General features: G+C 41.2%; 2 protein-coding genes across 4 annotated transcripts in view; one reads left to right on the top strand and one right to left on the bottom strand.

The window, feature by feature from the left end:
- The window catches only part of lrpap1 (low density lipoprotein receptor-related protein associated protein 1), a 12,779-nt gene extending 10,361 nt beyond the window's left edge, over nt 1-2,418 (top strand). The window contains exon 7 of the mRNA XM_005735839.1: nt 510-2,418. Within this exon, the coding sequence (XP_005735896.1) occupies nt 510-578 (69 nt within the window). The 3' untranslated portion in view covers nt 579-2,418. The remainder of the gene's footprint in view (nt 1-509) is intronic.
- On the bottom strand, nt 1,102-23,060 carry LOC102208904 (protein Dok-7-like). Of its 3 annotated transcripts, none has more exons than XM_005735840.1 (14): nt 22,986-23,060; nt 22,829-22,874; nt 21,948-22,030; nt 21,143-21,293; nt 19,428-19,628; nt 13,828-13,947; nt 11,279-11,389; nt 9,840-10,714; nt 7,943-8,014; nt 6,812-6,868; nt 5,347-5,395; nt 4,616-4,768; nt 4,235-4,456; nt 1,102-2,947 (listed from the first exon to the last, which is right to left on the bottom strand). In XM_005735840.1, exons 1-14 carry the CDS (start codon nt 23,037-23,039, stop codon nt 2,811-2,813), a joined length of 2,331 nt encoding a protein of 776 aa, XP_005735897.1. In that variant the 5' UTR covers nt 23,040-23,060; the 3' UTR covers nt 1,102-2,810. The 3 variants fall into 3 exon arrangements, with proteins under 3 accessions (XP_005735897.1, XP_005735898.1, XP_005735899.1); XM_005735841.1 differs by having other exon boundaries at nt 4,262-4,456; XM_005735842.1 differs by lacking the exon at nt 6,812-6,868.

Genomic DNA, 23,060 nt, shown 5'->3' with positions numbered 1-23,060 from the left:
CTCTTAGCATTTAATATGCTGTTTGACTTCTCACCTGCATTAGAAATGAATAATAAATTATATGTAGTATTTGGTAATTGCTTGTAAGGCTGGAAAGGTCTGGTTGTTGGAGGACTGCAGTAATCCCAGTGTTAAGTGGCTTTTTATTTTCACAGCTTTTTGTTTGCGCTTCAAAGTTTATAACCATCTCAAAGCCATCCACACTTATCTAAGTGCAGTGTATGTATTAACGTGTGCTGAAAGTCCAGTGTAAGACCAGATGCATATAACAAACATTGCCAATACAGTAACATAAATGCATAAATAAAATCAAGACAACTGGCTTTCCAGTTTTCACTCCCTGCAACTTGAGCTTGAAATGTGAACAGAATTACAATTTACTATGAAAACAAGCAAACTATTGTTTTCATAGGAAGTAAACTAATAATCATTTTTGTTGACAAGCCCCTGTTTAGCTGCATAGTGGTCTTGCATTTAAATGGCGTGTGTGTGTGTGTGTTTGATTTCAGATGAAGAAACATATGCAGGATTTGTCCAACAAGATTTCTCGCCAGGGACTCCAACACAACGAACTCTGAGAGGTCATCACACCAGTGAAAGAACTGTAATGTTTTTGTTTAGTCACACACAACCTTGATCAACCATGCCACCATTTCTTTTTTAACTGCTGTTAAGAAAAAAAATCAGTGTTTTCTGTGAGTCTTTTTCTACTTTTCTAGAGAATGAAATGCTTAATGAGTGAATTCCTGGTTATTTGTATGTAATATGCATGAAGTATTATAAAGCAGCTCAGACTGTCAGTCAAGGTACAGATAAATTAAATATAGAAGTGTGAGCACCAGTGTGGTACTCCATAGCACAGTTATACCAAGTGGAAATAATGTCTTATTGTTGGTGGTAGATAAGGGATAGACAGCACTATTGGCTGTCTTGACCAGACCAGAAGCAGTTGGTCTGTTTGTCCACATTACATCATATGTGCTGTTGCCACTGTAGGACCTCATAGTTTCCCTATTGACATATTTTGGTGTTACTTGAACTGTCTGATCAATATAAAATGAAGATCAAGAGTAGAAGCACTGAAAACTAGTGATCTGAAAATAAAATAGCAATCTTTAATATTCAGTAAGATACAGGTGCCAACAACAGACATACAGTAATATTTTAAAAATACAGATTTACAACATTCGTATGCTTTGGCATGAATAAAAGCACTTAATACACTGTAGAGAAAAGCGGTCTCTGTAGTGACATTAAAGGATATTTTTTGCAAAACGTTACATTTTCGTGAGTCATCCTCATGCCGTTTCTTTCTCCTCAGAGACACTAGTGGGGAACCAAAATTATAAAAATAAATTTGCATCCATTATTTTACAATTTGTCCTGATGATATCAGGAGGGAGGTGAGAAATTGAAACAAACACTATGCTTTTCCATTCATCAGTCCCTGGCCTCTCACAGACCAGAAGCAGAGGCATTGATTACTGTGATGAATAATGTTTCTGGATGGCTGATTACTTAGTCATGTCCTGCTTGGACCACATGGGCCTGGATTAATGTAATTTGCACCCTGGGTATAACTGTAAGCTGCTTATTTTTATCGAATGCTTTTCCGCTTTGAGGTGAAATGATCACCAGGGAAGTTGGGGCTCTTGGCATTCAATTGTAAGGCATGAGATGAGATGGGCTTTATCTCACTGTGAAATCTTATTTTGATCCAAACCCAATGGCAGTCGGTGACCTCTTGAGAAAAGAGGTAGCATAAATTATATGGTGATCACAAAGCCTGAAGAAAAAATCAACCCAGCAAGAACTGTAAATATATTACAACTTAAAAAGCTGTCATTTATTCTTGTTTTCCATACGCAATAGCGATGATAAACAATAGTTTACGCCCATCCCCTTATAATTAAAGCCATTCAACCAGTAATCTTGGTAGTCTTGAGATTACTGGTTGGCATCGGTAAGGTAGGTTTCCATCAATCCTCAGCATATACAAGGTGTGATCATAAAGTTCCAGGACTCATATAATAAAAGGACTGTTACATTCAGCTGCGTGCTCATTCCCAAAGGCTTGCCACAGCAGATGGATTCGCTGTTTTTGATGTGGCACAGATTTTATACCGGATGCTCTTCCTTATCCAGCCCTCCCTTTAATCCACACCTGGGACTGACACTGAGTACACTCGCTTGTGATCACCTGAGGATGGGTTTGTGTGTCCTCCTCAAACCAGAAATTTTTGCCTATAAGGCAAATCTGGATCCAAAAAATACTAAAAGGACTTAAAATATGACTAAATTTGGGGAATCGCCCCTTTAAGGCCTTTTCCTGGATCCCAAAACACAGCAGATCATTTGCAACTACTGCTTAACCACAGACCTTGTTAATGATTTTGTTTTAAACTGGCTTGACTTTCATGTCTGTGTTGAAGAAGACATTGAGTGTGTGTGTGTGGGGGGGGGGGTGTTGAGTTTTTTGCATCTTGCATAAAAGCCATGCAGACAACTATGTAACATTTCTGTGATAAAAGGGATCGAGACAAACGCAGGAAAAAGCTAGTTTAAAAGCAAGTATGAGAAAAACACTTAACACAAAATAGAAGCTGCATAAGAAAGCTCCCAAAGCTTTACCGTTAGTGGAATGGACTGTGGGAATTTCATTACAATGTCACAACTGTGGGTGTGTTATTAAGTACAAAATAACCGGTATGATAATCCACCACATTTGAGTATGTCAGCTTTTCCAGAGAGTTGGAGAGAATCTGCAGTCAAAACTATTCTGAAGTGTCATCCAGTTGGGCGTTCCAGAGTCAGTTTGGTGGCCCTTGCCGCCTGCTCTCCAGCTGAGTCAGTCTGTCCTCCCTGGCCAGAACATGCTCCGCCCCCACTCTCTGAGCTGTTTCCATGGCAGTGATGTCCAGGTGGGCGTACCTGATGGAGCCCTCTTCTGGATGAGAAAATGATGGAGGGGGTTAATAAAAATAAAATAAAATAAAAAAAAGTCTTGCTACAGTGTGTCATATAATCTTGGACCAGTCTCCCAGAGATGCATTTTACCCTCACTCTGCCCCTTCTGTCTCCTCAGACTGATTTTTAGTTGGTATTTCTGAAATACACATTTAACACATTAACTTCGTCTGTGTATTAAAAAGCCATAAAATTACCTGTAATCGAAATGCTCTCACTTTATTAGGTTTTAACTGATGTAAATTGCTTTCCATCCCTCTAATAAATTGCTTCATTTTCACAGTCTAAATACGTCAGATTATGTTAATTCAGTTAGTTTACACAGAAGCACCGGGAAATAAATTGACTGTTTTCTATAAAAACACCTCATTTATTGAACGTATTTATCAGGTTTTTCCTAACAGTGTGAGCTGATCCAAGAACACATTTTCATGCATATATATACATATATGTATATGTATATGTGTGTGTGTGTGCGTGCGTGCGTGCGTGCGTGCGTGCGTGCGTGCGTGCAGCGTGATAGTGTAGTGGTAAGACGACCTTTTGAGTGGGAGTCACAAGTTTGATTCCAGTAAGGGATGTCTGGGTCCAGTAAGGTGGGCAAGAGAAAAACTAGTAGCTCAGCTTTCCAACATTCGAAAGAAGGCTAGAGATTGAAGGTACAACACACATGCTACGGCAAGGGGGAGCCAAGACGACAGGTTGGGGGGAGAATATCATCACCCCCACCCGCTTGGGTGAAAGCTGCAACTTAGTACCTTATACCGGGTACAACAACAAGGGGGCTATGAACACCTGCCTGTGATAATAAGCTGGCCAAAGATGGATATTGCTGTCATAAGATCCCCAAATAACCATCATGGAAGGACAGTATACTGCCCAGTATGAACCGGCAGATAGAAGCAGTAACTGACATCCTGTGGCATCCATAGTGGTGGCTTACCATTAAATGATGCTCAAGAAGAGCCCAGTGGTCATCAGAGCACTAAGTGCAGTGACCCCCATCATACCTATCATATTGTTATGATAGATATGCAGAGAATAATCAACAAATCAACCATCTGTTTCATAGCTGTTTGCCCCAGCTTTGCTTGCTATTCTATATTCTAACAACGTCTCAAACATGCCATGCATTATAACAGTGGAGATATTGCACGCAAAATGGGATTTGAAGCTATTCACTTGGCATATATAAAACCAAAAAAGAAAGCAGCAGCAGGAAAAGATAAATAGTTATCTAAAACTGTTTGAGGTGCAATGTTCTTACTGAGTCTGCAGAGCTGCACTGAGTTACCTCTCTCAGCACTGTGCGGACTGGAGGCCGGAGCCGAGCTGGGTTTCTGCAGCTCCAGCTCTGTGTAGAGTAGCTCTCTAGTTTTATACAGCAGAGGGCTAACGGGGATGTTGACATAATTAGTGCTGCTGTTACTGCAAGGCCCGCAGTCCTGGGATGCAGGCGGAGGAGCCTCGTGAGAAAACCTGAACATGCCTGAAGGAGAAAACCGAAAGCAGGGGAATTAAATCTGTTGTTTCCAGGACAAAAAGTGTTACATGTAATTCATTTTAGAGTTAGAAGTCAGTATAGCAACAACAAAACTGTTACACCAGGAAAACATGAGATGTTTTGATTTATTGCAAATTTTCTTACCACAAGCTGATGTTGGTCTGTGCATGCTCGGTGGGACAGGAGGTGGTGGAGGGGCATGCAAGAGCAGAGATGGCAACAGTTTCTTCAGACTTGCAAGCTTAGAACTGATGTCACTGCTGTCGTGCCGTTCCTCCCTGATACAGAGAGAAGAGTCTGGAAACACATTTTTAGGACACTAGGATTAGACTCAAACATTCAGTATGCAGTATACATTAAGTAATGATGTAAAAAACAGTCGCTTAAGTTCTTATTTAACATTAATCAGCTAAACATCTATTAATATTTCCAGCAGACGTAGTTAAATTATGTAATTATTATTACTGATCCATAGACAGCCTGTATTTATTTCACCATTTTAGGTGAAGGTCATTTTTAACAGCCTTTTCAGTCGGGTAGTTCAGTCTCAGCGGTGACTCATATTTGCTAAACTCTCACTTTTTAAGTGAAGGGTAACTGATAATTGTCCCTTTGAATAAATGTACTGAAACATAATTTCTCATTAAAATGTACTGGAGTGGAAGCAAAAAAGTACTCATCTAAAGTACATTAATAAAACTACATCAGTGCAGTACTTGGATTAATATAGCCTGTGTTTCCTGAACTGCATTTGCAAACTGCAAACATATATTTACAATATAAATACATTTCTGGGGAAAGAACGTTTTTGTATGGAGGAAGAATCTTGCAGTGCTTCTAATGAAATAAGGACACAGTTTCATTAACAAACACACCTTGTGAATCTGCAGAAGGTGTCAGGTGCATCAGTGGAGAGCTGTCAGTCTAAAACATACGGGACACAAACAATTATTTTAAAGATTTCCCTTAAAGTGCTTTTGAATTGAATCAAAAACGTCTCAATTTACAGCTCAGTTTTAAAGACAAACATTCGAAGCTGCGTTTTGTCGTCCATTCAGAGTATTAAAGTACCATGCAATTATGCTTATTATTAATGGCCTTAAAGGGGCCTAGTATGCCCATAATCAGCTCCATACACGGATTCTTGGACTCTGCAAGAGTAGCAACTCTGCTACTGTCTTTTTATGCATCCTCTCAGTTCATTCACTTTGAAATGCGACGTTTCAATGTTTAAGACCCTTTTAAGACCACTCTTTAAAGCGTGTCTTCAAGCTTGGCTGGTGCTTGCAAATAGAAGGTGTGAACAGCAGGTGGGGCTACTGTGCTCAAAGCCACTGTTGTTCGTCTGAGACGTCACTATTAAAAGGCGTTCTATAGCCTCAGCGTAGACTAGAATTCATTTGCCTGCTTTTAGACACACTGCAAGCAGAATTCGGAACCTGCATCTCTCTGAATCCATGTCCATAACCTTGCCTAAGGGTATCTGCTTTGGTTCATTGGGATAAGTATTGAATATTGATTAGTAAATAATGGAATTTGAAAAAAGGGGGTTTAAAGTTAAAACTTCATTCTACTCCTTTTCGAGCATAAACGTTGTGTAGGTATAGAGATATTAATGAAAACTTGATGTTTTAAGTTTTTCAGTTTGACTAATAACCAACAAGCAGTTGTATTTTTGTCTTCATTTCAGACAAGTAGTGATTATTTACAGCCCAGATGGAAGAAGTCAACTCTGAACTTGGTGAAACGTTAAGCCTCTTTTAGCTGCAGCAGCCTGTATCAGCTGTTTCCTGTATGATGATGAGCAGGTTAAACAGGACAAAGATTTCTGAGATGTCTTGATTTAAAAACACTCTTCGGGTCATGTCCGAACAGCTCATTAAAATGAAGGTCAGTACCTGCCAGTGCTTGACCATTTGATAACAGTTCCTTCCTTTTGGTTTATTTCTTTTCTTTGGGTTGTTTTCTTGTTGATCACCTAAGCTGCCCACACTTCAGGTCATAAACTACAGCTTTGACACTTTTCTGTTAAATTTCCTCCATAATCCCAATGTGACCAGCCCCTGAGGTAGCAAGGCAGCCGAAGCCATGATGCCCCTGCCACCATGCTTTACAGTTAGGATTTTGGTGTGTTTTGCCTTTTTCTTTCAAATTAAGTTATTTCAAAAGACATTCAGCAGTCAGTGTTTTGCAGTGTTGAATCAGACTGAAATGTTTATGTAGAGAGCAGTAATTTTGTTTGTAGTGACCTTCCTTTAACACTTTTCCTTTTTCTTATAGTGGACACATACACAGAGACTTTATTGTGAAGAGATTGCTGCGGGCGCTTTGAGCTTTTACCTTTGAGTTCTTTAGTACTGAGCATCGTGCTCTTCGTGTAATGGTGGACAGCCAATCCTATCAAGAGTAGAAACAGCACAAGCATCTAACAGCAGCCTCAAACTTGCAGAGGAGCTCAACACCTTTTTTGCTTGGTTTGAGACCACCCCTCCACGACTCACCCTGCTCCCCACCTCCCCTTCACCCAGCACATCCCCCCTGTACCTCCAGGAACATGAGGTCAGGAGGAGACTGGGGTGAATCCCGGAAGGCCGGACAGCATCCCAGGGACTGTGGTTAAAGCCTGTGCGGACCAACTGGCAGGGATCCTCATCAGGTTATTCAAACTCTCCATGACTCATGCCACCGTTCCCACCTGTCTGAAGGCCTCCGCTATCATTTCTATGCCCAAAAAGACTGATATAGACAGACTCATGGACTACAGACCTATAGCCCTCACATCTGTAGATTGTGAATCGCCAACTCAAGGAATCGTGACCCTAACCCAATCGATGCTGTGGCATGATGTGGATAGAGTCGTTCAGGTTAGACATCCAAGATCTATTTATGAGACCAGAGAAATGGTCCAAATACCCGTCTGATCACTGTGCAAGTCTCTAAAGACCTTAAAATACAACTGTCTGAGTGTTATTAGTTTATTTGAATTTTAATGACCACTTTGCTTTTTGGAAAGGTCAAAACAGTCACTGCAGGATGCTTGTTTAAATACATGAACAGAAGACCGAATGTCTGCCATTTCCACTAACAATATTTATTACTTACAGTGTTTGTTTCCGAGCAGAATTTGAATTTTCTATAGTAAATCTAATTCTATAGCATCAAAACAAAACAAAAAAACAATACGCTTGTGTTGGGAGCAACATCTGTGTGAGGTGAACCTCTTTATTTTATCACAGCTGACTAAATGGTAATAGCTCTACTCCCCCTGGCTTTTATACATATTTGGGGTTTGTTTGTTTGTTTTTTCTAACATTGTGACTGAAGATGCAGTCATTAGAGATAATCAGTGCAGAAACCCTTCTAATTCCAAAGGGCAGAGTATTCTTGCAGCTGAAGACCTGCTTTAATCTTACAAAAGTAATTTTATGGCTCCTGCCGTGCACAAGCCAAAATGGGCAGATGCAATCTTACCTGCGTGTAGCTTGTGTTCCTCACTGACCGCCACTGCTCCTGTGTAATGTAGTTGTCTAAACCATGACTGCACTGGGTGGGAGATAAGAGGACATACTGTCAAGGCTCGGTTAATTGCTTTTACTGCAAAATTCAGGAAAGGGGCATGATTTTAAGGTACAGAGAAAGGGGATGCAGAGGAGGGAGGCAAAACAGCTATAGCCAAAGAGGCTTGAAAATAAACTGGTTTGGAGAAAGACTTAGGAAAAGGGGGAACAGAGAACAAGAGGTGAAGAGGAAAAAAAGCTGCAGAGCTGAGAGGTTAGAGCTGACATCTTTAGAGGCAGACTAAAGGATAGCTGGCTCAGACTCCTCTCCTCAGCAGCTAATAACACAGCAGGCTGGAGTTTCACAGATATTATCCATCATACAGTCTGTCTCAACAGACATGATGGTACACGTGAATTTAGGTATTCTAACCATTACCAAACATGAAGGACACTGAGTTTCTGCTACACTGAACCACCAACTCTTGAGGAATGAAAATAGGGAAAACTCATTTGTGTTTCACACAGTGGGATTCTCCTCTCTGAGGATTTCAGCCAGTTTCATCACTACTTATTAACTTTTTCAGTCCCCTTTGCTCCCTCTCACTCTCTGCAGCATGCATGCTGTATAATGAACACACACACACACTCCTACACAACCTGTCAGAAATCACAAGACATGCTGTTTCCTCTCCTGTTCTGATGATAATTTGCCTGTTACAAGGGGGAAGCGCTTTTCACAACCCATCAAAAAATTAATTACACACAATGTGGGAAAGTCTCTTCTGAGAGCATTTGAGGTTTCAGACAAAAGTATGAAAATCAAAAACAACGCCAGCTCGAGACAGGTGTGCGACAGACACCCACACTGATTTTGTTTTCCTATATGGGCGATTGAGTGGCTCAGCGGGTGGAACTGTCACCTCACAGTGAGAAGAACCTGGCTTTGGTTCACACATACTTCTGCCTGTGTCTAAGTCTTCTCACCATGGTTCCTCACCCTGTGGTTTTCAGGCCAAAGGCATCTAAAATCATTTGGACCCTAAACTGCCCATATGGAAGAGACACAGGAAGCATGCTGCAAGTGCAGAAAAGCACCGCACTGTAGAACAGAACGAAGCGAAAAAGAAATCACATTTTAAAACAAATGAAAGGAAAAAAGTTTTGTCCCTAAAGCCCTGTGATACATCGATAAGGGTTTGCAATGCTAGAGCGCCTCAGCTTGAATCACAGAACAGAATATTTTATAGAGAAATTCATTCTTCCTACTTTTCTGCTCCTCTGGCAGATTTTTTCTCCCCTCCACAGTTTTTTCAGCTTCCTAATGATCCTTTAAAGCATTGACTGTACTGTAAATCACAATTACAAAAGCAGCCACCCAAGTTAGTCATTAGTTCCAAAGCAAGTAGTGGTGTCTATGTGAAAAGGCCAGATAATTGCTGCTTGAAGTGCTGCTGCATCAGTTGCAAACACTGCAGGGTTATGTAATGCTGTGAAGCAGAGGGCAAACAGAGGAAAAGTGCTTTATATTTGATAACAGGTCCCAGATTTTCAGGAATATCACTTGTAGTCATCTTGCTCTCTTTCCTATTCCCATAACTTCCAAACTCTACTTGGGAGCACGTTCTTGCCTATTTACACAGGAGAGTTACATAAGATCTCTTTTAATAGCATAAGAATAGAAATACACCATAGTGGGTTTATTTAGTGCGTTATGGAGATTTGCATTAGTGGGGGCAAAGTATAGCATGATTAGCAAGAGTGATTAACTTAATGATTAGTAATTATTAGTATTTCATTTGTTTTGTTTCTTTATGGAAACAGCAGAGAGAAGAGAATGAGGGAGTGAAACACTGTGACCCTCCCTGTACCTGCTTTTCTGCATTAAACAAGCCTCCAGGGACCAACAAGGGTCTGGGTGTGGCCCTCCCCTCACTGTCCACAGAGGGCGCCCTCTCGCTACCCCAGGAGTGTGAGCGCTGCATCATGGCTTGATGCTGAGCCATCACTCCTCCTTGTCCCTGACCATCACCTCCATCTCCACTGCTCTTATTGTCTTTGCTGAGCTCAGACTGGGCTCCGTGGGACCATGGCTTCTTTTGAGGTTGAGCTCGGAGCAGACTCCTGGGGGTATCATACCACAGTCTAAGCAGACTGGGAATCCGGTATTCTCCACTATGCCTTCGAGATGTACGAGATGCAGATCTGGAGGAGCAGGAACAGGAGGCTGTGTTCCCCTCTGGGATAAGCATGGGTTGAAAAGGAGAAGAAGGAGGAGTTGGGGGTGGTGCAGAAGGAGGTGAGGAAGGAAAAGAAGGAGCAGGAGGAAGGCTGGCCACCGAGCCAAATTCCTCCCCTACTCCCCCGCTGGCCATGTCCAGACTCCCCGTACATGAGGAATAGCTCCCTGAGTAAGAAGAGTGGCTGCCTGTTGCTATCCCAATCCCACTGTCTAATGAACTCTGCCGCCCGCTGTCATGGAGACCGCGAGGATGGATGTGGGTGGAGGAGGGATGGCTCCTGGAGCCTCCCAAAACAGCAGAATAAAGCCGGTCATCTGAACTGGCCAGTGCTTTCAGCGTGGAAGAGCTTGAAGCTGTCTCACTGGAGAGGTGCAGTCTGCCTAATGGCTCCGCCCACACTGGAAGTCTGCTTCCATAGCTCGCATCTGATTGACTGGAGGAAGAGCTGGAAATACTGCTGTGGTCGTCTCCAGCAACAGATGTACTGCAGCTGTAAGAGGAGGCTGAAGAGGGAGAGAAAGGTAATTGACTGTAATGAGTAATAAGTGAGACACACACTGAAATAAATCAGTTTGTAAGCACCAAACGCCAAGTTAAACTGCAGATAGTGATGTTTAATCAATAATATATAAATCACACCTTCAACTTGGTGCTGTGGGCAAATTATTACAACTCTGTGAAGTCAGTGTTCAATCATCTGCTCATTAATTACAGTACAGGTCATTAACAGGTGCTGCTAATCAGTGCAGGCAGGAAAAGGAAATATTTATTTCACTAACTCTCAGCAGACATGAATCATCTGCTCTGACTATACTGACATTCACATATGTACACACATAATTACGATGAAAATCCCGAAATAGCAGCATGAATATAGAGCAGTGATTAAACGACTGTGTGGTCAGGTCAGCGGTCCAAATATGCACGGAGCAACAACGTGAAAGAGATTCATAGTTCACAGAAACATCTGAAGGTCCTCAGATGATGCAATTTTTCCTTATGAAACATTATGAAAAGAGTTATGTGTTGGCTGTATAAGCTGAGGTGAACTTTAGAAAATAACGTACCTGTGCTGCTTGCTAAGCTGCACTGAGACAACATGCTCAGTCTTTTCTCCAGCGCTGATGCCTCGAGGTTGATTCGTTCCTCTGCTGAAGCTGGATCGGCACTGGGATCTGCTACGTAAATAAATAATTGAATGAACAGTTATTTGCAAATCTCATTAAGCCATACTTTACAACACAGAAATCTGAGACATTTTACTATTTAATGAAAAATGTTAGCTCATTGTTTTTGTTTTTGCTTTTAAGTTGATGACAGCAACAAATCTAAAAATCGGGATGGGAGCAGAAACAGGGCGGAAAGGTAGGACACACCTACAAACCTCAATCTACCGACACTGTAAAGAAGACATGGCCGAAATTCGTCCACAACAATGAGATGATTTAATAAGTTCATGAAAATTATACTTCAAGTTACTACTACGAAAGGTGGTTCTACTGAATGGTGGAGTGTGCTTTTAGTTTCACATGAAGTTAAATTGCAGAATAAAACACCAGGCCATTGACATTTGACTTTTTTTAAGCACAATAATAAAGTGTTTCATTGTGTTAGAGTATATTTCAGATGCTGCTGTGATCTTAATACAAAATGTATAAAATCAAAACTAAAGTTGTAAGACATCTGCTGCATTTATCAGACTGCTCTTTAAAATATGTGTGTGTGCATGTGTGTGTGTGTCCATCTAATTCTTTCAACAGCTTGTAAATTTAACATCTCCCGAGGACGCTATAGGCGCCTCGACAATCTGTTAGAACACTAATTTTGTGTAAAACCTTGCTAATTACACTCCTAATTCCTGCTATATATACATACTGTAGAGGTGAGTGAGTGTTAGAGGGGCAGCATGGCTCCTGTTTGTGTGTGCGCACCAGTGTGTGTGCGCGCCAGTGTCCGCACATTGCAGTGGGTCAGTGGGTGCTTGTATAGGTGTCAACAACCTAACACCTGGAACTCTACTCCCTGGACTCCAGCAGCTAATGCTAATATGTAGATGCCAAGTTTTTTCACTACACTATGTGAGGTGTCAGCTAACATTTGCTAACGTAGCTACTTGACTAATTATAGCCAGTTCTCAGCACTGAATGTCACAGTGGGGTTACAGTGGGCCTCATAGCTGATGACGCAGGCTGGTTAATGCTGGAATAAACTTTGGTTTATTTTCAACCTGGAATTCATTTTTCCCCCATTCCTGTCAAACTGGTTGACCCAGATATTCAACGCATTCACACAGCTATTTGCCCTGATTTTGTTTGATCTAGTCCTAGTTTGTCTGTACACATGTTTTACTCCAATACCAGTATTTGCACTTGCAATGTTTATCTTTAAATATAGATTTATAGTAAGCTAAAAATAAAATATGTAGCGCATAAAGTTATGTAATGAATGTGGGCTTAAAGTGCAGAATTTGCAGCTTTAGCTGAACAGTACTGCATTTATCATTTTCATGAGTATAAGGAGCTTGGAAAGGAAAAAGAAACTTAGAGAAGTCCAGTCTCTTTCTTTCCAGGCTCTTTGTACTGCCGTGACCTTGATGACTGAGAACCTACACAGACATTTTCATGAGTCATTCTTATACATAGTTTCCAACTTTTGTCACTGTTCAGAAATGTATAGACCTACCTAAACACTATATTTAAAGGTATCCTCTGGAGCTACTGAACAGTACTGGGGCTATGGAGCAATGTTTTTATCACTGGCTCTTCTGTTTTGTTTGTTTGTCTTATGCATGAGTTCAAGGATATTTATTATTCCTGGCTATGATTTCTCATAATTCAGCTAATCTAAAGAGGGAATACACAAAGAAATGAAACAACAACAGGCAGAGAATATGAGGAAAAGCATAGATTCAGTATGCAAATGTTAACGCAGATAAAAACCTGTCCTAGTAAGCTGGCAAAGCCCTTGCTGTTAAAGAAGAACAAGTCTTAGGACTGATATTTGTCCTCAGTGGTATAAAACTTCAGTACAGCGCTGTGCTTACTGACATGTGAGATATAAATAATTCTTCAGAGACTTCCAGTATGATGGATGACTGGGGGGAAAATGGGTCCGGGTGAAAAAAGACATACTATTTTAAGTTTGAATGCAGAAAAAGTGTAGTAATGCTAGCTAATGTGCAATGCTGTGTCAATGTTCATTTCACTACAAACTGTAAAAATTACACGTTGATGCTAAGGTAATGTTTATTCAAACTCTCTATTCAGTTCCTGGAGCAAATATTACTGTGGAATTAGAAATATATTACAGTAAAGCACAAGTCACACACAAAGGAATGACACCCTTAATCTACAGCATGAGTCTTGGGGGCATAAAGCATGTGGTGTTTCTGTTACTGTGGCGCCTGACACAAATGTTAAACATGTGCAGGAAACAGGCGGTAAATCTTTTCATGGAAGTCACAAACCGAGTCAAGTGTCCTTGACTTGTTTGGAAGTTGTGAAGTTGTTCTTCTAAACATTGAAATAATAGCTTCCTAGCTATCCCAGCTTATACTGGCATCGCTTTCGGGCTCATATATACTTGTGTTCTGTTTGCAGTTTCTAAGTGTTTTTACCTGGCAGGTCAGGTTGCAGGCCATGTGGTGCCCTGCTGGGGTTGATGCCCCTGACGATGCAGTCGAATAGGAAACTGATCTGCTCTCCTTCTGAACAGGACAAGAAGAAAACACCAGCCCCTGGACAAGCGAAGAGGAGATAATGTGTATACCATAAAAAGCAGTTTAATAAATAATATAACAGACAGCAAGAGTGAGAAAACTGCTGTAGTAAATTGCTGAAATATTGAGTGAAACATTTTTAAACAAGGCCAAATAATATTCACTGTGGTTCAGAAGCCTGCTGTGAAGGCAAAGCTATTTTTTAAAGGTTACATAAAATGTCTATCAATTCAAGCTCCCACTCTCCTATAAAACCCACACAGAGGTGGATGTCAGTGAAAACAAAAGGAAGGGAAAAAATAAGTAAAAAAAAATAATAATAATGTAACATCAAAACTTCACGCTACAAACATTTAGGGGGGGAAAACAGCCATAAATCAAGGCATTACTCAGGGTTTTGGCTAAGAAAGAAAACAAACGTAAACTGAGTTTGCTGTTAATATAAAAGCAGCTCAGAATCCCAAACAGAAAATTGATCACACAATCTATTGGCATGATAACATCATTCAGTCCTAAATAATGCCACTCAGTCTTTTAAATGTATTTTCAATAGTAGTAATTTTCTTAAAGGAAAAACCCAAATGTCACAAAGAAATTGTGCCCATGAAGCCCTCCTTTAATAAATAAGGAGCGCTGGTACAATATGCTTTCAGATGACCGTGTGGCTCCTCAGATTGAATAATTGAAAAGAGTTTCTCGTTTATATCACCACTGAACATTAAATGTAATGGAAATGCATTAGCTGAATTATGTGTTGCATTTTCCCTGAGTCAGTGGAACAGCGTGATAGCGACACACTGCTTCAGTCAGTTTTCCACCACAAGACCTATGAAAGCAAGCACTTTGCTAAAAAAGTGAGTGTGTATGTGTGTGAGAGAGAGTGAGAGCAATTAGACCTATGAATCATACAAAAAAAAATACGGAGGTGGAAATTAGCATAATATTAGCCCCCCTTTAAACAAAGAAGACACATCGTAGCAGTCAGAGTAACTGGTATATGTTAGGTTGAAATAAACTCTTTTTTTCTGCAATTATCTCTGGGGCTGTTGTAGCGATGAGACCTTTTTGTACCTACTTCTCATTTATTTCTCACAAATTTACAAAACTCTGCTGTATGACAATTCATCTTCAAAGAAACAGGTTTTTATTTGCTTGTTGCGGCGGCGTTTTCCACTGAAAACAAGAAAAAAAAACATTCCTGTGTGCAGGGGATTTGTGTTCATCTAAACTAACTAAAAACTATTTTAAGAAGACTTGTCCAGTCAGTCAGTCTGTTTTTAATATCTGCTGGATTTTCATTGTTTGGTTTTGATCCAACACCCAGTCTACTGAAGGATGCCCGATGGCTTTGACTGTTTCACTTCAAGAGAAAAAAATCATTTCTAATGACAGATTGAGACAGCAAGAGACGTTTTAACCTCTGTGGATCACTTGACACTTTATCAAAAGACAAGAGAGTTGCTAAAGTTAGATTTACTTTTAAAATGCCCTTTCATCAAGAGAACAGGGAATAAACTAAAGGATGGAAAAAAGTGTGCAATGTACGACACGAAAGAAAAATGCTGTAACACGTGCATTAACATACTACAAGATCGGGGTGGGTGTGCCATTACCCACTGAGAGGCACTGAACAATTGCTGACATAGCATGTGAGCTTAAAATTGCTTTTATCTGGATCACAGGACTTGACGGCGATCCAAACTCTGCGGAGCGTCATTTACGTCTCTGCATGTGTGCATAAAGACGCGTGTGTGGATGTGCGTGAGTTTCTGTGTAACCAGGTCGCCGTGAACATGTGCGGCCCTGATAAGCCAGGAAATATCCATCCAGCTAAGATGCAGGCTCTCTTCCAAACATCATCGGTTACAGAACACAGTGGCCTCATTATCACATCTAATAGAAGGGGCTCTGATATCACTTTACACTGCTACAAAGTGCATGCATGTGACTCTACAACCCAAGGCACACACCCAACGGGCAACCGTGAAGACCTGATTACTGCTATCCCAAAGGACCGCCTGGTCTGTTGGCTATCGGGGGAGTGTGCATGATTAGTGCCCATGACACTAAAAAGGCTTGTCATCATTACTACAGTGCATGTCTTTAATTCTGAAGCCGACTTTGAAAATGCAGATGCAGCAGAAAGTACTGCAGGACTTGACAAGAGCAAGAGCAGTTCTACCAGCTTTCTGCAGCAAAAAAGGGCCACAGAACTGTTAGTCTCATTTAGCATAATTATTCCAATGCATTTGCACATCTTTGCACTGATGATGTTATAATAATCTTCTGGGAACCTTTAAAATTTACAAAGAGGACCACACAAAATTGCTGGTCTGTGAAAGAGCGCTGTGATTTCTCCAATGATGAATAGAGATCATAAGATTGTCCATGATTAAAAGCGGAGTGATAAACAGTATAATTTCCTCTGCTTACTGAACAGATTTAATGAGACTGATAACTCGAGTAGAGCTAAATACACTCATATTTTATTACCAAGTATCCCCAAGCAGAGAGTGGTAAAGGAATTGCACAATATTTGCAGCAGAAAACACACAACTTGAGCAAAATTCAGGGAACAGTTTGAAAACACTTTAGATCTCAACTGGGAAAAATATCATGCTGGATATTTATACTGACATGGACTGGGTAATGTGTTAGGAACGAAAAAATACCACGTCATTTGATGGATATTAAATTTGTCGGCCTGCAGAGTGCTGAATTCAAAGTGAAAAAAGATTCAGCAGGCTAGGCCATTTTGCCTGGTTTGTATGCCCCCCACATGCTTGTATGCATGCCTGGCAACAATGAAAACATAATTTCCCAGAGGTGTTCAAATGGATTTAGTTCAGGCAGGTGTGGGCCAGGGACTAATGGTATTCATTTCTTCAACATCCAGGAAAAGTTGCACTCTTGACACAAGAGGCCGGGCCCTGTTGTGGATCATGATGCAGCACTGTATGCTCTGTCAGTAAGTCCAAGGACCTCATCCTGATACCTGGCAGTCAGTGTGCCATTCTCTAGCCTGTAGAGGTCTGTGACCAACAAAATGTTATAAGCAGCATAACATTCTCCATGGCTTCTCCAGACCTTTTCAGGCCTGTCATGTGTTCACAGGGAGAACCTAATATGTGAAAAGCACCGGGTCCCAGTGGTAGACCTGCCAGTTCCAGTAGTGCTAGCCAGTAGGTGCAGGGCCCATAGAGGATGTCGGGCCCTCAGGCGACAGGCGAAGTTTGGTCCTGGATGGTTTTGTCAGAGACATTCACACCAGAGGGCCACTGAAGGTCTTTTTTTAGTATTGTGACAGATCTCCAGCCTCTCTCCTAAAATCTCCTCCATGCTCTTGAGACTGTGTTGGGAGACAAACCTTCTGGCAGTAGCACGTATTGATGTGCCATCCTGGAGGAGCTGGATTGCCTGTGCAACATCTGTAGGTGTCGCCTCATGCTACCAGCAGTGACACTGACACTAGATATGAGAATGCTAACCACTGTACCACTCTTCTTTCGTTGACGTTAAAGTGTGGCTCAAAGCATTGTTTCCAGTTTCATGAGAGCATTTACAAGAGGATCTACAGAGAACAAGGCACGGCCCAAAAATATGATGTTCATTCTGCAAAAAAATATCAGTTTTCGTTATAGCCTCTATAGATTAGCTCTGGCGAGGTGTCTGGTAGAGTTAGATGCGAAATGTTGAAAGCCTGCACTCCACAAAACTACTGCTCGGTGTGGACGTGTCACATGTACTCACCAACTACAAATAAACATGTGAAAATGTAAACTAACACTCCGCTTTACCTTGCACTCATGCAAGGAATGTCAGTTGCCTACTCGACTCTCCCATCTTTCTGCTTCTCGTGCTATGCCAAGAGAGTCTCTTCCTACTGCCCCTGTGACTGCTGGGTAATATGCAGATCAGATGAAGGGGAAAACTATGATTGGACATGCAGCCACCAGGGAATTTGTGACTGGCTGAGTGTCCACTACAGGGGAGTGACTGGTATTTATAGATGTTGCTCATCAGAACACTGAAACCAGACCTTGTGGTTATTCTTGTACACACACACACACACACACACTCAAAAACACAGACAATCCCAAAGCAGCATACAAGGACAAAGAGTTCTAACTAAATGAAAAATTAAATCTTGTATTTCCAGATACCTGGGTGACAGCAACTTGAAAACTTCAAACAGGTTCCATTATCACCTTTGTTCATGTATCTGGCCCCTCCCTCTCCAATTCACACACACTCACACACACACACACACACACACACACACATCCCACCTAAAAACATAAAGCTGCCAGTCATTCTTTACATTCATGCCCACATGAGCTGGACATTCAGAGGATATCTAAACCCTGGCAACAACACAAACACACACATACATGCCATTATTTGGTGGGCAGGTGGGCAGTGTGGAGGGTTCATACATAGAAAGTGGATATAGTTACGCTATAAACACTTATAATAAATCACGTTTTTGCAAAGGTGTGTTAGCGTTAGTGTGACAGCTCTATTAACCCGTGAGCACTGAAGCAAACTTTAAAGGAGGTTATATTAACCTAAGTAAAGACCTTTTTAAAAGTGGAACTGCTGCTGTGATTGTGCACTCTATCAACTGTTTCTGGACCAAAGAATTAACTAAAGAACGGTTGGTTAGATTTTAAAGTTGAGCTTCAAGTATTGTTAAGATGAACATCTGTCTTTGGTGGCTGAATGCATTCTCACGGGTGGTGACTTTCTTCTGTTGCGTCCTTCAGTGTGCAATTTCCACTTGAGTGAGTGAGACCTTGAATTTCCGTGAATATACTCGGGTTGTCTCTAGAGGACGAGCACAATCTGTGATTAACCAGGCACCGTTTTCTCTGTGGTCATTCGAGCTCACACCTTGTATGATTTTATATTTAAAAATTTTTTAAAAACGTATTAAATGGACTGTCAGTTCATTTAGTAGTTCTTTTGGAGCTTTAAATTACTGCAATAGAATATGATTGAAAGCAATGAGCGCAACAGCAACTGAATGAACAGTGAAACTGTTTTCTCAACTACAGTTTCCAAAATGAACTTTTCAGCTTAGGCTAATACGTCAAGAATGGAGAAAAAGAAGAAAAACATCTGTAATTTCATGACAAAAGGGGAAGTTGCTGAGGAAGTTCATGTAACATGATCAAAAGCTCCAGAACACTTTATAAATGTGGGCCTGTTTTGTCAACGTACAAGCCCTTTCATGTCTATGTGTCGACAATGTCAGATTTCACCTGACTGAACATATAAAGGTCTTTGATTCTGAGGGACTCACATCGCATTGAAGTTTTGTAATCTCTGATCTGACATCATCCACTAAAACATAACAAATAATAACATCAAAGGACGTGATGTAGTAGGGCACTGCGAGTGATGATTTTTCACTTGGTAATGTCAGAGTGTTTCATTTCTGGGTGCAGGCTGTAGGGCTAAATAAATTAAAGCTTCTCAGTCCACCAGATACTTACAATATCCACACCGAGTCCCTCCCTCGAACACGAAGCCATTTGGCACTGCACCGTAGCGACGTAACGCCGACAACTTCCAGTGGCCAACGACGACGGGAGGGAGGCCTCTGGTGAGGACCAGCAAGTTGTTGCACAGGTGGAGTGACGCAGGACCGCTTTCCAGTTTGGTACCTGGTTCAACGTTGACGCTAAACCTGTGGACTGGCAGGGAGAAGAAAGACAGACATTTGAAAAGAGCGTTTCATGGCCATGCAATCATGATGGCTTCGAATCACTTAGGCTGCAGACAACTAAAGTGCCACTGATCGTGCAGCACATCCATCACGTAACAAATGAGGTGGAGCATAAAAACACACACGTGCATAAACACATATGCACCACGTAACTGATGACTGTGGCAATAATGATTGAGCAGTTTTTTAAGCCTGGCAGGCTGCAATTTGTCATTGCCCAGTTTGTGCAGATGGCCCCAGTGCGGTGCCAAGGACTGCCTCTCCCTCTCAAAGCCATGTACTGCACAGTGCCACATACAGAGTACAAGCATGGGAGTGAAAAAGCCAAGTAAATGATAGGAATTATCCTTCACCGTGTAGGTGACTAAGCACGAAATAAATCATCTAAAAATCTATAAAAAAAACACTTTCAAAGAAACATTATGTAAAGACATAATAGATCAAGCTCACTTTGTCGCCCTGAGCGAAGAGCTAGAGCAACAAGCAGGCTTTGAGGCTTTGAGGCTTTGAGAGGAGCTAAATACTCCAATGATGAAATAATGTGAAACAGAAGGGAGCTTTACAGGCAAAAGCAAAATAATAAAAATAATAATTTTAAAAAACTGGCAGCTTAAACCGCAGTGTAAATTGAGGGGAGATAGTTTCCAGAAAACAAAAGTGCTCAGTTTTATTGAGTGATGTTAACCCAAAATATTTCTAAGATTTAATCTTAATACTTAGACTGGCAAAAAAAATAATGCTCTGTGACATTACAACCTAAAAGGCAAATCAAGAACCGGCCATTTGTGGATTTCAAAGGTAGATAACACTGTGTGACTTCTACGTAGTGGTGGAGGATCGGGATGCTTGTGGATAATAACATTAAGGAACAAGATGGACATTTGTAAATATCCTGAAGGTGATATTTTAGGAGGAGGAGGATGAATTGCATGTTCAGAGAAATGTTTAGAAATATAAGCAGTGATAGGACCAGCTGGTGCTGCTCAAAAGAAATATCAGTTCATCTCACAGCATGGCTGTTCAAAATTAGACCCGAGCTTCAATAAGTTATTAATATTGGTGATGGTTAATAAGACTAGTTAAGGAGAAACATTGGACAGGATCAGAGTGTTTCTGAAAGTTCTCAGCGGGACGATTTAGGCCAACTACTGAGATATAACTGAGAGTTTTAAATAATAGATTAAACACTCGTATTTATGGCTGAAATTCAATTCAATTCAGTAGATAAGTAAGAATACAATGCTCTAAATTTTTAAAAAGGAGTATTTGAACAGTGAATAATGACAATAAGTCAATTAAGTCTGTAGAATCTGCTGAAATTTCTGCCTCTCCACACATTTTTTATTAAAAGTAAGCTTCTGGTCAGATCAACAGAGATCAAGGAAAATACTCTTATGAGCAGTCATGAGACAATAGCTACAACTACTAGAGCTACTATTCTACTTAGAGAATGCTACACCTACACAAGGCCAAACCACTGACCTTCTCCCAAGCTGTAGCGGATGCGGGCATCCCAGGCCAGCAGGGTGTCCCGGTTGTTGAACCCAAGGACCAGCATGTGTGCCAAGCAAAGGATGGAGAGGGTGTAGGACACGCCATCGTATCCGAGCCCTGGCTCCACGCCACAGATCCCCTGAAGAAGCAGAGTAAACCAAAGGTAGAGTTTGCGTTTTACTATTGATATGCTCCTTAGAAATTGAATGGAGATGGAACAGATCTAGTCTGGAGTAACTCAGGTCAGATAGATGAAATTCTGACATCAGGTGTAATACTTTTCTAGCTTTTTGGTGACATGACACCAAAGCTCAAAAAGATTTGTAATATCAACGAGTGAGATCTCCATTCAGAGAAAACAGCTTGTTTATTTTACAAGAGCGTGTGTAAACCTCCGGTTCATTTGGTGTCAGTTTACTGATGAGATCACATTGTTTCTACAAAAGAGTTCATTCAGATACTGATGATGTGCACTTTGAAGTTGCTTTTATTTTTTAATATATAGAGGATAAATAAGTATGAGTCATGCCTATTGGGTATTTTCAGAAAGTGCCCCTATTCATCTTTAGTTCCCTTTTGACTATTTGAGCAGCTTACTCCAAAACCCACTTTACCCTTATCTATCCATGTGGCATTTACATTATAGTACCTAGAAGAGACAGCAGTCTCCTAAAAGCTGTAGCTTAGAAAGGCTTATTTATGTGAAGGAGAACTACTAAAGAGCTGCTACCAGTACAGAGCACCTGCACTTGAGATCAGAGACAGCCAGGCTTTGTTCTGCTGCTTAACTTACCTCCAGTGTTACATTCAGCCTCTCCTTGTGGCCGCTGCCCTTCTCCTTCCCTTTCTTCTTATACACCAGCAAGGACAGGCAGTCTGACCACGTGCGGAGAAAAACATTACAGGCCGACAGAGTCAAAAGTACATTTCGTGTTTAATAGCAGAATAATACAAGTGTCACTTGTTGTAATCCCTGCTGCATGCCTGCTGTCTACTATGGCACAGCTGTCATAACAAACCCTAAAACAATGAATTGATCCAGCTTATAATGAAAGCGAGCCACAAGCTCACACAGGTTTTGACACACACAAGCACAGTCACAGGGTACAGAGCAGAGTTGCCCATTATTCCCACCACTCTTGCCATTTTTTTTCTTCCAGGGACAGAGCAGCAGCGCACTGGGCCATATGTTTTTGTATGCTCAGAGGATCTATGTCTGTCTCCACAGCATCTCAAATTAATCTCTGTTTAGATTTCAAGACATGCGCCCCCAGTCATGGCAAGCTACAGAGAAGACAATGCACTGTGACAGTTTATGGTTTTGACTGGGAGGTTTTCAAATTATTAACCCTAATTCGAACTGGCACCAAAAGTCCCCCTCCAGGATTTAATATCCAGACTCAATTTTTTTCTGATCAATTACAGAAAATACCTTCACTCGATCGATTGACCTGATGCATTGCACAATGTCCGCACGTGTTTACGCGGATACGTTGCGTTACGCGCTCAGTGGCGCACAGCCAAGAGACCAACTGACAAGTTGGTATCAGTTTAAGTGGAGGAAAATCAAAGAGATTAGTGCATCGTTACACGAATCAATCAACAGATCGTAGTGTCACCGTGGAAATGTTCAAATCTGGGTGGGAATTAAGTGAAGCCAAAAAAGACACGAACCTGCGACCGGAGAGGGCTTCCGAAGAACGACCCACCGAGTCTTCCACTGTGAAGAAGTTTGGAAAGAAGTAAATCACAAAGGAGATTCCTGTATTTGGCCTAGAGGCATGGGAGCACATTTAAAGTGGAAAATGAGACGCAAATATGTGGAATTAACCTTTTTTCCATCTCTAAACTTGACTTGTCCCTCCGCGACAACTGTGTCCGTCATCTTCTGTCATGGTTTCGAGCA

The sequence above is a fragment of the Pundamilia nyererei genome, unplaced genomic scaffold (genome assembly GCF_000239375.1).
Source record: "Pundamilia nyererei isolate P.nyererei 1_Seehausen unplaced genomic scaffold, PunNye1.0 scaffold00065, whole genome shotgun sequence".
Lineage (NCBI taxonomy): Eukaryota > Metazoa > Chordata > Actinopteri > Cichliformes > Cichlidae > Pundamilia > Pundamilia nyererei.
Note: the sequence above shows the minus strand (reverse complement) of the source record. Positions and strands in the feature narration are given on the sequence as shown.

Excerpts from the sequence above, each read along its gene's own strand:
- LOC102208904 (XM_005735840.1), bottom strand. The coding sequence starts at position 23,039 with ATGACGGACACAGTTGTCGCGGAGGGACAAGTCAAGTTTAGAGATGGA. Across the intron at positions 4,769-5,346 it reads ACCTTCTGCAGATTCACAAG|ACTCTTCTCTCTGTATCAGG; the intron begins GTGTGTTTGTTA and ends ATGTGTTTCCAG. Across the intron at positions 2,948-4,234 it reads AGTGCAGCTCTGCAGACTCA|AAGAGGGCTCCATCAGGTAC; the intron begins GTAAGAACATTG and ends TTTCTCATCCAG.